A 12,946-nucleotide genomic window follows, 5' to 3' on the forward strand; every position below is an offset into this window, starting at 1 on the left:
GGAGTTCTCCTGGGACCCAGGGAAGGGCCTGTCTTGAGAATGGAAGATATTTTTATCAGAACTCTGAGTCCCTCCCTCAACAATAAAAACTGAAAGCTTCCTGGTTTTGTTCAGAGAACACAGCTTTCCACTTGTGACCTAAGAAAGACTCCTTGCACAGTGCAGTGACCTCTGCCAGCTGACTTCCTTCTCCATCCCTGTTGTGGCGTCTGTGAGGACACTGGAGCACTTCTGGTAATTTAATTGAGATCTTGGGTGTTTACTAAAGAGCAGACCTGGAGCTGGGTCTGTGGAGACTTCTGCAAGGCCGTCCTCCTCCCCTAGACCAGAGCTGGCTCCTCTGCAGGCCCAGCCCATAGAACCTTAGGCTGATGTTCATGACATGGAACTATCATGATGGGAAAGCCAGCTGTGGGCACACAGTGTGAAAGTTTGGTGTGGACAATGGCCTCGGGGTGCTGCCTTTGTGATGAAGGTCACAAGTGTGGGGAGGTGCAGGAGAGGTGAAGGCAGGCCCCAGGTCTCCACCTCTGTGTGGGCAAAGCCTTAGACACTTGTGCAGGGTTTTGGCTGAGGCATCTTCTCCTTCTCTGTTGGTTGGAGGAACTGCTGAGGAGTATGTTCCTTCCTGTGGATGGCATTGGCCCTGCAGGCACTGTCAGTCAGGGCTCCTGTGCTGACCCTCAGTGTGGGTGCAGGGACATGAGGCAGAAGAGGACAGCATTTGTAGGCGACCCACAACCTAATATGATTGACGGCACCCGTTCTGTGTATTTGTGCACATGCGTTATGTGAGCACATGCGTAATGTGAAGGTCAGAGCACAACTTGAAGGAGTTCGTTCTCTCCTACTACATAGGTAGTCAGCGTGGCGGCAGTGCCCTTACCAGCAGCTGTCTGTCAGCCGCATGTGTGTTTTAGAACTTGGTTTGAGGTGAAAGCTTAAACCTGGTTTGCAACAAAAGACGCTGTCTTCATCTGACTCATTTGGATCATTCTGTCTTTGATCTGGGAGCCTGTGGGGAGGCCCGACTCTCAGCCTTCCTTCCCTGTATGTACCAAGTCCAAGGAGCAACCACTGTGGTGGGAATACGTAGGGAGAATTGCCCTCCTACCTGGACATGCTCAGACTTTGTCTTGTGTTCCTGAAGAGTGAGATGTAACATCATACACGGCATTGATATATTACATCTTATAATTACAACTGTATTAGATGCTTTAAAGAACCCCGAGTTGAGACAGGCCTGGAGATCAGGCTCTAGGCCTAGTTGCCAGCACCGTAAGAAAAGATAAAAGCAGATCTACATGAGGATGTACACACCACCATTTGACTGAGGGACTTGAGAATCTGCAGGTTTTGGTTCTGTAGTGGTTGTGGATTCTGAGGGACCAGGTGTGTGCTGTCTATCTCGTGTCTAGTTTTCTGTCACTTTCCTCTGTGACGTTAGTCTGACATCGCTTTGTCATCTGGGTTAATTCACAAGCGAATGCTAGATGTTTAGGTGGTTTCCAGCCTTTCCCCACTGTGCATGCGTCTCTAGATCTTAGTGTGCGGTGGAATGCAGAGATGCTGTCTGGGATAAGCTCGGTGAGTGTCACTCCAGCAGCAGCACTGGCCGGTGCTGACAGCACAGTGTGTAACCTGCGGTTTGTTTAAGAGACACCAGTCTCTGTGGTGGGGATGGAACTCAGGGTCTGTGCCCATGCTGGACTGATACTACCTCTAATTGGAATCCGCCCAGACCAGTTTATTACTTTAACTTATACTAATCTATTTTGTGAGGGGTAAACATCTAAAATCGTTTTCCCACCAGCTCTGAGTCTTCAGCTAAATCCACAGTGTGTCGTGATGGGGCCCCTTGGCCCAAGTCCTCAGGAAGCGGTGTGGTGGCATCTCTGACCCGCCTCGTGGGCGTCACTGTTGCACCAGGTGGTGCTCTGAGGAGTCTTTGCAGGCTGACCCCACACCTATGCCTGACTGCCCCTCTCTTCCTTAGGAACAAGAGCAGCTCTACGTGCGATCGGGCGTGGTCTCCTCTGCCACCTTTGATCAGCCAGACCGGCAGGTGAAGCTGTGGGTGAAGATGGTGACTCCGCTGATCAAGAACTTCTTCTGAGAACAGGCAGGTGCCGGGAACTCAGCAGGCCGGTGTGGCCATGGCTGGAGCTCTTGAGGGGACCCTGTGGCCTCGGCTCTCCCTGCTTCCTTCGTTTGCCACAGAGCAGTGTTGACGGCCGTGGACGGTGGTTTTAAAGCAGGTGCTGACTTGGCTGTTTCTCCCTCCCCTTAGGTGCTGCTGCCGCCGCTGCCTTGGCTAGGGCCACCTGGGGTAGGCCAGCAGCCTCTGTTCCCTTCTGCTGCTCCTGCCCAGGGGTCCAGAGAGGCTTTGGGGCAAGGGGCAGAGGGGGTTCTTTCCTTCCCTGTTCTCTGCTGAGCGTGGCCCTGCAGCAGACAGTGCCCAGTGGGGGAGGAGCTGTTCTGGAGTGCGCTGGGGTGGGAGGGGACACGGTGACATGACAGCCTGTCCCCTGACACGTAGCAGGTTAGTGGGATATCTGAGAGGCAGTCGTGATGTTCTTGTTGGCCGTGGGATAGACTCTGCCTGCCCAGGAGCCTGAGCACTGGGAGAATGTGGTGCGTCTGTCTGGTGGAGAACATGGTGGCCTTTCTTGAGCTCCCGTGCCGTGCAGACAGACCTCTACAGAGCTGGCCACCGTGACCCACGGGTCTCTGGATCTTCGCTTCTCCTGCTCCTCCTTTGTCACACCTTCATTTTCACTTTTTGAGACAAAGTCTCACTAACCCTGGCTGGCTTGGAACTCACGGAGATCCGCCAGCCTCTGCCTCGAGTGCTAGGGTTAAAGGCAGGTGCCGCCACACCTGCTCAGGTCTCCAGCATAATAAAAAATGTGCCTGTTCATATTTGGTATGGCTCCTCATAGCAGGTCCAAGTGCACATGCCCTGTGCATTTGTGTTAGCCTGCTCCCCTCCCGACTCCTCCCTAGCGTCTCTGGAGGCAGCCTGGACACTTCATTTGCTGCCGCCACGCCAGTCCAGCTGTGGGCAGAGAACAGCCTTTGGATCCAGGCCCAGCAGCCCGTAGAGGAGCCCCTCAGCAGTGATGGCTGCCTCTCGAGATCTAATGGCCGTGGCTGACTGCCTGTCCTAGGTCGGGCTCCAGAATCAGAAACACCTAGCCTTCCACAGGACTGTTGCTTTTCGTTGCTAATAAGAGCGGTGCTGCCCTGGGCGACAGCTGACTGACACAAGTCAGAGAAACCATCGGGAGAGGCTGCCTTCCACAGCACTTGCATTCCCACATCTTCTGCTGGCAGTGTGCGGCGTGGGGCTGAGCACCCTCCTCTGCCCTGCTCAGGCCTTTAGGAAATCCTAGTTAGGTTCTCCTTCTGCAGATCTAGGCTCCCTAATTCTGATGCCAGGACTTTGTTCCAGATCCCTTCAGGGAACTTGGCCTTTGGGAGGTATGGAGACAGTTTGTACATGTGGAGAATTACTGTTTTATTTCAGGCTCCAGAGGCAAAATTGGAAAAACCCATTTGTGGTTATGACAGGATTGGAACAGGTTGCCTGGAGTCCTGCTGCCTGTGCCATCCTGTGGGGCTGCAGTGACCCCTTCTGGCCAGCAGAAGCAGTTGCCCAGTAACTAGGCCTGGCCTGAAGCTCCCCTGTCCCCATTTGGGGCTCAGGCATCAGGGCAGTGTTCACAGAAGGTCAGACAAGCTGGGGTGGGCAGTTCCTGCGAGGTCTGCGTTTCTTTGCAGCTTTGAAGCCTTAGAAACCCTGAGCAGTGCCTCGCTCCCCAGGGAGCCCCTAGACTGGAGTTACAGGCTTGGCTGGCTGTTTCCGTCACCCTCTTGTCTCCATCACCCTGCCACCTGCTTGTAGTCTGACCACTGGGCTGCATGTCCAGCATCACACTACCAGTCTCTGAGGCCTAGGCTTCGTTTTTTCTGCTAACGGTACTGATGCAGACAGACTCCCAACCAGCCAGTCAGAGGGGCCTCAGCCAGTGTCACCTCTGCCCACCATCACCCGGGGCAGGGGCTTACTGTATGAACGGGCCTGCTGGCTGTTTGGCTAACAAGGGGGGTATTAGGTGAAATAAAACCATTGAATAGCCCACATAGCCACTGCACAGTTAGCGGAGCAGTCCCAGGGCCGTGTGCACACTCACCTGCAAGAAATGTGGACTGAGGGTGAAGGGGGCAGAATAGACAAAAACCGTGGGGTGTGTGGGGGTGCTACCCTGGACCGCTGCTCCTGCTCTCGCTGTGTCCTGTGTGGTCCCTTCAGTGGGGAAGGACGGGCGCCTACGGCATGGTGGCACCTGTGTCACGGTTTGCATGTTGTGCTGGGACAGCTTAGGGAAGAAGACATTGTTGAGATGATTACTTCAGGCGCTCCCTTTCTTGAGAGCTTGGTGTGGAGGGCGCACCTGGCCCCGGCTGTGGGGCTTTGTGTGCAGTATCCGGCCGCACCCTAACCCCAGCTGCCCCTGCCGAGATAAGCTCACTCCTCCTGGAAGTCAGGATTCAGGGTCTGGTTCCCAGGGTGTTTTCTCTGAGCTGCTGGGAATCAGGCTTCACTGCTGGGCCAGGCCCTGGGTGACATCAGGCACTGAGTACAGTCAGACTGGTACCGTGATTGCAATTGTTTTAATCTGTGCTCCCACCCACCTCTGCCCTCTGCATGGTCCAGGTGCACTGGAGTTGGTAAGAAGTCAGGAAAATTGCTGTTGGTTCCTGTAAAGCGACAGTTGGGAGGCTGGGTTTCCGATTGGAACCCCAGGGTCGGGCTGCAGGAGCAACTAACTACACCTGCAGGAGCAGGGCCACTGCTGCCAGGATCCACTTGGCCGCCTTCTCTTTGGTCTTCAGGTTAAAGGTCCAGACATAGGTGGGCCCTCGGATGCGCGTCTTGTACACTGGGCACTCATAGATGTTCTTGGTCTCCATTCGGTCCACAGGAATGGCCTTGATGAAGATGACAGGCATGACTGGTGTGAGGTCCTTCAGCCGTGCTTCAGCAATGACGCCGGTCTGGGTGTCCCAGCGAGCTCCTGTGGGGACAGTGTAGCTGACAGTCTGGGTATGGTACAGGAGGCTGAGCCCCCTGTCTGGAGTGCTGACCGTGAATGAGGGAGGCACTAGCAGAGAGAGGCCAGTGAAGTGGGAGCCCTGAAGAGTTCAGGCCAGGTGCCAGGGCTGACAGTGCCAAACACAGGGTGTGAACTGAGGACTTGGAGGCGACTCTGCATGCTGTAACGGCTCTGAAGCCGCATCTCCTCAGAGCCTCATCTCAGCCTTCTGAACGTCAGCAGCAGCAGCAGCAGCAGCAAACTGACTACAGCTGAAGAGTCCAGCACCGTCCCTTCCTGATCCACCTGTGTAATGAATGTCTACCCTCTGTACATAGGGAATAAGTTATATATATATACATACATATGCCTATATAAACACTATCTGCCCTTAGCCAGACTGCTGTCGTCTCTCCTGTCCAGTTGTGTTCGTGTGTCCTGTGTGGCATTCCGCAGTAAACATGGAGAATGGGTGTGTGAGCCTCAGCTGGCCTGCTCCTGACACAGCACAGGTGGATTGGCTGGAGTGGGTCTGAGGACACAGCTTTCTTGCCTGGCTTACAAGTGGATTCTAATGCCACCTCTACCTGTCTGCCCTCCTGCTCTCCTGGATTGGTGGGCAGCCTGGCCTTCCTCCTTGAAGCCTTGGCTTGGGGGAGCCTCAGGAGTGCTGGCTGAGGGTCAGCCCATGTGCCCTGGAGCCCCTGACTCAACAAAGCTCCTGCTTCAGTTTGGAGGCTGCATGCCTCATCACGTCTAAACTGTTTCACCTGCCCGCATACAAATGCTCCTGTCTCGGGTAGAGCCCAAGCTGCCTGGGATGAGGTTTGTCTTTTGAGATGGGATCTTCCTACGGCCTGTGGAATCCCAGCAATCCTCTTGCCTTGGCCTCACAGGTGCTGGAACTGTAGGCATGCATACTGTGCTCAGCTCAGAATGGGTCTCTGTGCCAGGCCTCTACCCGTCAGTCCCCTCTAGAGTTCAGGGTGGCTCCAAACCCACCCCTACCCCAGGCTTGCCCAGCCTATCCATCCACAGCTGAGTGGGAGTGGCTCTGGAAGCTTCCTGGACAGACTGTTACCTTCCATGAAGAGCCCATACACGTAGGAGCCCTCTCGGGGAGGAGCAGTCATGTCCTCACGGTTCTTCTTCGTCACCTCCACAGACAGACACATCTTGTCCAGGGGCCACTCATTTTTCCTGGCCATGGACTGCATGATGGCGGTGAGAAATGACTGTGGGTTGAAGAACCCGGCCAGCCACACAGTGGTGGGCAGGGCGAAGTCTGTTGTCCAGGATTCGAGCTCCTGGAAGGAAATGAGTTGCCGTGGGCACAGACTAGGGAAGGGGAGGGGTCTCGGCTGAGACGGGCTTCACCTGAGAAGCCTGCGGCCTTCCGTGAGGGAACGGCGAGGGGAACGGTGAGGGGACAGCGAGGGGACGGTGAGGGAACGGCTGGATGCTGGACCCAGAAGCAGCTTTTGCACTTGCCTTTGCCTCCCTCAGGGGCTCTCCTGAGCTTTCTGCACTCTCTTCTGCTGTTTCTCCTTGAGAAGTCACGCTGCATGTGTGCGTGTGCGTGCGTGCGTGCGTGCGTGCGTGCGTGCGTGCGTGTGTGTGTGTGTGTGGTCAGATGTGGCCAGGCCTTCCCACCTGCTTTGGCACTGGTGGCTGCTGGGGACTCCGAGGCCAGGGTGCATAGGTTCCTGGAGGCTCCAGGGTCCCGTGACTTACCCTGATACGTTGCAGCAGGTCGGCATACCAAGCCGCCAAGCCCATCATGGAGGGGTAGGCCCGGGCCACCCATGTTTCAGGCACGGTGTCATAGAACAGAGCTGTGGACAGGTCCTCCATGTCTGTTGTGATGGTCAGCTCACCCTAAGGGACATGGTCAGGTTTTGGAGGAATGGATGTGGTCAGGATGGGGGAGAGTCCTCACTATATTCCTGAGTTGCCAGCATGGATGGCTTCTGTGGCACCTCCAGAGATCATGGCCAGGCAATAGCCAATCTTGGTGGCCTGTGTTGGAGGGCGCAGGATTCCAGACCAGGGAAGGAAGGGGTTAGACGAGGGTGAGAGGGTCACACACCTGTCTCCAGGAGCCAGGCTAGAGGCCGGAGGTGTACTGTTCGGCTGTCTCTGCAGACTAGCCAGCTTCACAAGCTCCGTACCTGTGTCCTGGATGACCCAGGGTTTTTACCTTCAGCCCCAGGTTCAGCTCCTTCAGTGAGCGTCTCATCTCATTGGTGAGGATGTTCATTCTTTCACATTCTTGAAAGGCGACAACCACATAGGGGGTCTTTTCAGCAGCTTTTGCCATGATCTCAGCCATGTTGAAGGTCTCTGGAATTTTCTCAAGGATGTCATCCAGCACAGCCTTCACCTAGAAGCCAATGTCAGGCAAACTCCTGTTACTGTGGTAGTCACCAATGGAAACCACACCCCCAGCAGTGTCAGGGGGCGGGGCCTGCTCAAATCTGAGGGGGTGGAGTCGTGGGGAGCAGCCACATTTACCAGGGCAGTGAGTGTATCAGGCCTGGTGGCCTAGTGACTCCAGGCACACATGCTCCAGCTTCCTCGTCATGTCAGGTACCCGAGTGGGCACAGAACTGATCGGCCTTCTGTGGAACTGTACCATCAGCTCCACACATACAAACACACAGTGGGAATGATGGTCGTCCACCCACCATCCATCAGTAGACTGTCATCTCAGTCCAACCTGGAACACCAGGCCACCCAGTCTGGCCCTAACTTGAGATCCTCCTGCCTCATGTCCTCTGGAACGCTAGGATTACAGGTGTGTGCCCTACATCTGGCTCAACAGTAGATTTCTGGTTTCAATTGCTAGGTCACTAATTCCAGACCCTGGATAGCAAGCAGGCCTTTGGACTACAGTTTTGGCCTGCTTACTGTTTCGCCCTAAGCTTAGCTGAGGTGTGACAGACCTTTCCCAGGAGGTAAGAGAGAGCGAGGAAGGTGCTGGAGCCTCAGGGTGACAAGGCAAGCCGGGCGAAGGAGTCTACACAGTGCTGTCATGCAGTCTTCTGACTGCCTGTGCCCAGGCTGTCCTCTGAGCTCCTTGTCCTAGGGGAACCACTTTGCTGCATCCCACAGCTCTGTGCCCAAAGTACGAGGCCAGTGATGTCTGTAACCAGTTATAGACCACACTCCCACCCCAGAATTTGTAGTTCCCAAGGCTGAGTGCACCCAACTCAACAAGCTGCCCAGGCACTGGCCTAGCAGGGCTGCACTGGGCCTGCCACCGCTCTAGGCCCTGCTTGTCCCTGTTGCTGGGGACATGGACGGGTCCTACCTTTTCCTCACGTGACACCCCTGTGCCTGCTCCCGAGTCTGTCTCTTTGGGTTGCATTTCCAGGACGGTGCGGAACAGCTTCTCTGAAGTGACTGTCAGGAAGCCAATCTCTGCATTGGGGTGCAGCCGTACAGGTAAGGACTCTCGGGGGGCAGGTTCTCATCGATGTACTCATGGTAGCCCTGGAAAAGAGTGGTTAATTATGCTCTTGGGGTCCACTGTCTTCTAGGCATTTCTCTCTCTTTTTTCTTGAGACGGGGTTCCCTGTGTAACTCTGCCTCTCTGGAATTCACTATGTAGATTAGGCTGTCTTCAAACTCACAGAGATCCGTCTACTTCTGTCCCCCCAAGTGCTAAGAATTAAGGCATGCGCCACCACCACCTGGCTACTTTAATGGCACCTCCCACGTGGTCTATCCTAGTGCAATTCTGCTGATCACCTCCCTCCTTCCCCAGACATGATGGCATTTCCACCTGCTTCCTTGGGGCCACACGGGCTGCTCCTCATTTTGGGTACTTGGATTCTTGCTCAGTTACTGATGGGCTATTTTTGTGACAGGGTCTCCTGTAGCCCAGGATGGCCTCACACTCATACCTTGAACTTCTAGGATCAGCCCTCCCCCGTGCTTGTGGGTCAGCATGACAGGTTTGTTTGGTGCTGGGAGATGGAACCCCGGGCTCCGTGCATGCTGAGCAAGCACTCAGTCACCCCTGCACCCTGATATCTACACCCCTCGCGCCTGACAGGTCTTGTGGGGTGGGTAGTCAGGACGGATTGGTCTTTGCTAGCCTGGTCACATAGCGAGTCCCCAGGCAGGACTCCTCTCCCTACCTTGTAGTCCAGGTTGGGGGGGATCTGAAACCCGGGTGCCAGCAGCACCTCGCCTTCCAGCATCTCCACACGGATGTACTCTGCCAGGTAGGTCCTGCACAGTCTGCGGTCCCAGTCATCAGTGATGTGGCCTCCATACATGATCTCACCAAAAAGGTAGCGGAGATCATCCCAGGGCACCTTAGAAAGGGGGGGGGACATGAGTGCCCCACCCTCATCCTTCATCATTCACATTAGTGAGGCTGGATGGCTCAGCAGGGCTGCTCCCAGGCTGCTTTCCTTCAGGGTCACCCGTGACCACCTAGTTGCCAAACGGCACCTTTTCCCATTCCTGCACCTCAGTGTCTGAGTCTCAGGCTAGCCCCTCTGGGACTCTGCTTTGGCTATGGTTTCAGCCTCATTTTCTCCTTCATAGGGACATCTTGAAGGCTCCTCTGCTGGTGCCCCAGGTGTCATGGGTCACCCACTCCTTTCTGGTTCCCTGGGCTCTGCCTCAACCGTCAGTCTGACTTCAGACAGCAGTTGGATTCTGCTCATGAGAGTTGGTGCCGGCCCCCACATCTTCTGTTGGCTAAAAGTCCAGTCAATTGCGTGTCTAATGTGAACCAGTGGGTCTTCTGACCCATCTTGAACAGCTGTGGCCTCTGCTTATTCAGTAACACTCTACCAGTAACTGTCCCTCATGAAGCTGTGTAGTGCAGACGAATTTCTAAAATAGTCTTATTAAATAATAAACACAGAGCCAAATATAGGACCTTAGAGATCAGGGAAATAGGGGAAGCCACCAGCCAACCTTACCTCACCAATTCTGCAGATTCCAAATGCGTGTTACCCACGCCTTTATTGCCTTGCTGTTCTGCCCTCTCATTGGCTATCTTAGCCCAGCTACCTCACTTCCTCTTCCTACACAGCTCTGTCAGTGCGGGTCTCTGTGGGAGCTGGGTGCTCAGCAAGCCCAGCCAGATCCTTGGTTCCCCAGGCTTCTAGAAAAGACGTGTGCACCCACAGCCTGGTGCTGGCTCTCCCGTTGAGTCAGGCAGACTGTTCACCCAGTGTCTTCTTGGTTCTCTTCAGCCTACCTTCTGCCCAGTCCACGCCCCTTGCCCTAGGATCACTGGCCAAGATACGCATGGTCTTTCAAAGCCTGGTTCACATGTCCCCTTATCTGCAAAGCCAGGCCTTTCAGCCTGTGGCCTGTTTTGCTGCCCGCAGCAGCCTGAGAGAGAGCAGCAGCCTGAGAGAGCAGAGAGCCGCAGCTGAGCATTTGCATTTTCTGGCAGCGGCTTCCTGACCTGTGACAGGTGGGTCTCTTTCCTGAGGCCCTCTTTCTGGTTGAGCCTGTGGACGGGCACCTCTGCACCCCAACTCTGCTGTCTGGGCAGCACTGTGGTAGGACTGCACCACTCACGTCCCCTCAGCCGACTACAGCTTCTACACGCATGCCTTCTCCCCAGGGATGGTGGCTGGCATTGCTGTAGCCACCACAGTGTCCTGCCTGAGAGCACTTGATGGAGTTTTAGTGAAATTGGTTGATTAACCATTTATCTGACTTAGTTTTGTGAACTTTCACTCAAAACACAAGTGTGCTTTGAATTCTCATTTTAAAGAATTGTGTGTGAGGGGGGTGGTGGGAGTTTAAAGATCGGGGGAGGGGGGATTTGTGATTGAGCATGCTACAATGAGCTAAAAAAAAAAAAAAATTAAAAAAAAAAAAAAAAAAAAAAAAAAAAAAAAAAAAAAAAAAAGAATTGTGTGTGAGAGAGAGATGTGTGTGTAGTATGTGTGTGCATGCTTGTGTGTGCGTGTGTACACTTATGTGAGGGCCAGCACATGCAGTGGCATGCATGTGGAGGTCAGAGAACCACCTTGTTTGAGACAGGATTTCTTTATACCGCTGTGTACCCTAGGCTAACTGACTCTTGAATTTCTGGGGCCACCCTGTCTCTGCAGGGGATTACAGGCGTGGACCACTGTCTGACTATGTGGTTGCTGGGGATCTGACCTCAGCTTGTCATACTCGGACATTCAGAGCTTTACCCACAGAGCCACCTCCCCGGTTCCTGAGTTGTTATTTCCTAACTTCAGAGTTTTTGTTTTGTTTAATAAATATATTTTAAAAAAAAAAGACGCCATTATTTTTCTCTGCTGAGTAGTACTCCATTGTGTATATGTACCACATTTTCTTAATCCACTCTTCAGTTGACGGGCATCTAGGTTGTTTCCAGGTTCTGACTATTACAAATAGTGCTGCTATGAACATAGTTGAGCATGTATCTTTGTGGTATGATTGAACATTCCTTGGGTATATGCTCAAGAGTGGTATGGCTGGGTCTTGATGTAGATCGATTGCCAATTTTCTGAGAAACTGCCATACTGATTTCCACAGTGGTTACAAGTTTGCACTCCCAATAACAGTGGAGGAGTGTTCCCCTTGCTCCACATCCTCTCCAACATTGACTGTCATTTGTGCTTTTGATCACAGCCATTCTGACAGGTATAAGGTGGTATCTCAGAATCGTTTTGAATTGCATTTCTCTGATGACTAAAGATGTTGAGTATTTCCTTGAATGTCTTTCAGCCATTTGAGATTCTTTTGAGAATTATCTGTTTAGCTCCATAGCCCATTTTTTTATTTTTTTTTTTTTTTTTTTATTTATTTATTTTTTTCCTTTTATTTTATTTTACAATACCATTCAGTTCTACATATCAGCCACAGGTTCCCCTGTTCTCCTCCCTCCCACTCCCTCCCCTTACCCTCCACCCTCCCCCCATTCCCACCTCCTCCAGGGCAAAGCCTCCCCCGAGGACTGCGATCAACCTGGTAGACTCAGTCCAGGCAGGTCCAGTCCCTTCCTCCCAGACTGAGCCAAGCGTCCCTGCATAAGCTCCAGGTTTGAAACAGCCAACTCATGCAACGAGCACAGGACTCGGTCCCACTGCCTAGATGCCTCCCAAACAGATCAAGCCAATCAACTGTCTCACCTATTCAGAGGACCTGATCCAGCTGGGGGCCCCTCAGCCTGGTTCATAGTTCATGTGTTTCCATTCATTTGGCTATTTTTTTTCAATAATTGAGTAAAACTGAAATTTATTATAAGCCACAGTCGTCCTAGGGACCTCCATGCTATATATATAGCATCCATGGTTCTATGGGTTGTGGTCTGATTGTTCTTTATTTTATATCTAGAATCCACTTATGAGTGAGTACATACCATGACTGTCTTTCTGGATTTGGGTTACCTCACTCAGGATGATTTTTTTCTAGTTCCATCCATTTGCCTGCAAATATCATGCTTTCATTGTTTTTCTCTGCTGAGTAGTACTCCATTGTGTATATGTACCACATTTTTTCATTCATTCTTCTGTTGACGGGCATCTAGGTTGTTTCCAGGTTCTGGCTATTACAAATAGTTCCATAGCCCATTTTTTAATTGGATTGTTCAGTATTTTGATGTGCATCAATGACATCATTGTTTTTCAGAGGGCATCAGATGATCTGGAACTAGAGTTATAGACAGTTTCTGAGCCACCATGTGGGTGCTGGGATCTGAACTCAGGTCCTTTTTGAAAGCAGCCAATGCTCTTGGCTTCTGAGCCCTCTCTCCAGCCCCTTACCAGAGTTTTCTTTTCTGGGTCTTCTCGTTTTTTCTGAGCAGCCATTTCAGAAGCAGCTGGGCTCAGGGCCTGATCCCCAGAGAGACA

General features: G+C 52.9%; 2 protein-coding genes across 3 annotated transcripts in view; one reads left to right on the plus strand and one right to left on the minus strand.

Moving 5' to 3' along the window:
• The window catches only part of Pgs1 (phosphatidylglycerophosphate synthase 1), a 38,144-nt gene extending 32,645 nt beyond the window's left edge, over positions 1-5,499 (plus strand). The window contains exons 9-10 of one of the 2 annotated variants that reach the window (XM_028892550.2): positions 1,997-2,122; positions 4,989-5,499. In XM_028892550.2, coding sequence (XP_028748383.1) covers positions 1,997-2,116 — 120 coding nt within the window. In that variant the 3' untranslated portion in view covers positions 2,117-2,122; positions 4,989-5,499. Of the gene's footprint in view, positions 1-1,996; positions 2,123-4,988 lie in introns of those variants that run through there. The other variant, XR_003736864.2, reaches the window with a different exon arrangement.
• The window catches only part of Dnah17 (dynein axonemal heavy chain 17), a 117,950-nt gene continuing 109,662 nt past the window's right edge, over positions 4,659-12,946 (minus strand). The window contains 7 exon segments of the mRNA XM_028892549.2: positions 4,659-5,081; positions 6,181-6,406; positions 6,834-6,977; positions 7,300-7,482; positions 8,413-8,537; positions 8,540-8,594; positions 9,245-9,424. Coding sequence (XP_028748382.1) covers positions 4,834-5,081; positions 6,181-6,406; positions 6,834-6,977; positions 7,300-7,482; positions 8,413-8,537; positions 8,540-8,594; positions 9,245-9,424 — 1,161 coding nt within the window. The 3' untranslated portion in view covers positions 4,659-4,833.

Source organism: Peromyscus leucopus, chromosome 8b (genome assembly GCF_004664715.2).
Source record: "Peromyscus leucopus breed LL Stock chromosome 8b, UCI_PerLeu_2.1, whole genome shotgun sequence".
Taxonomy (NCBI): domain Eukaryota; kingdom Metazoa; phylum Chordata; class Mammalia; order Rodentia; family Cricetidae; genus Peromyscus; species Peromyscus leucopus.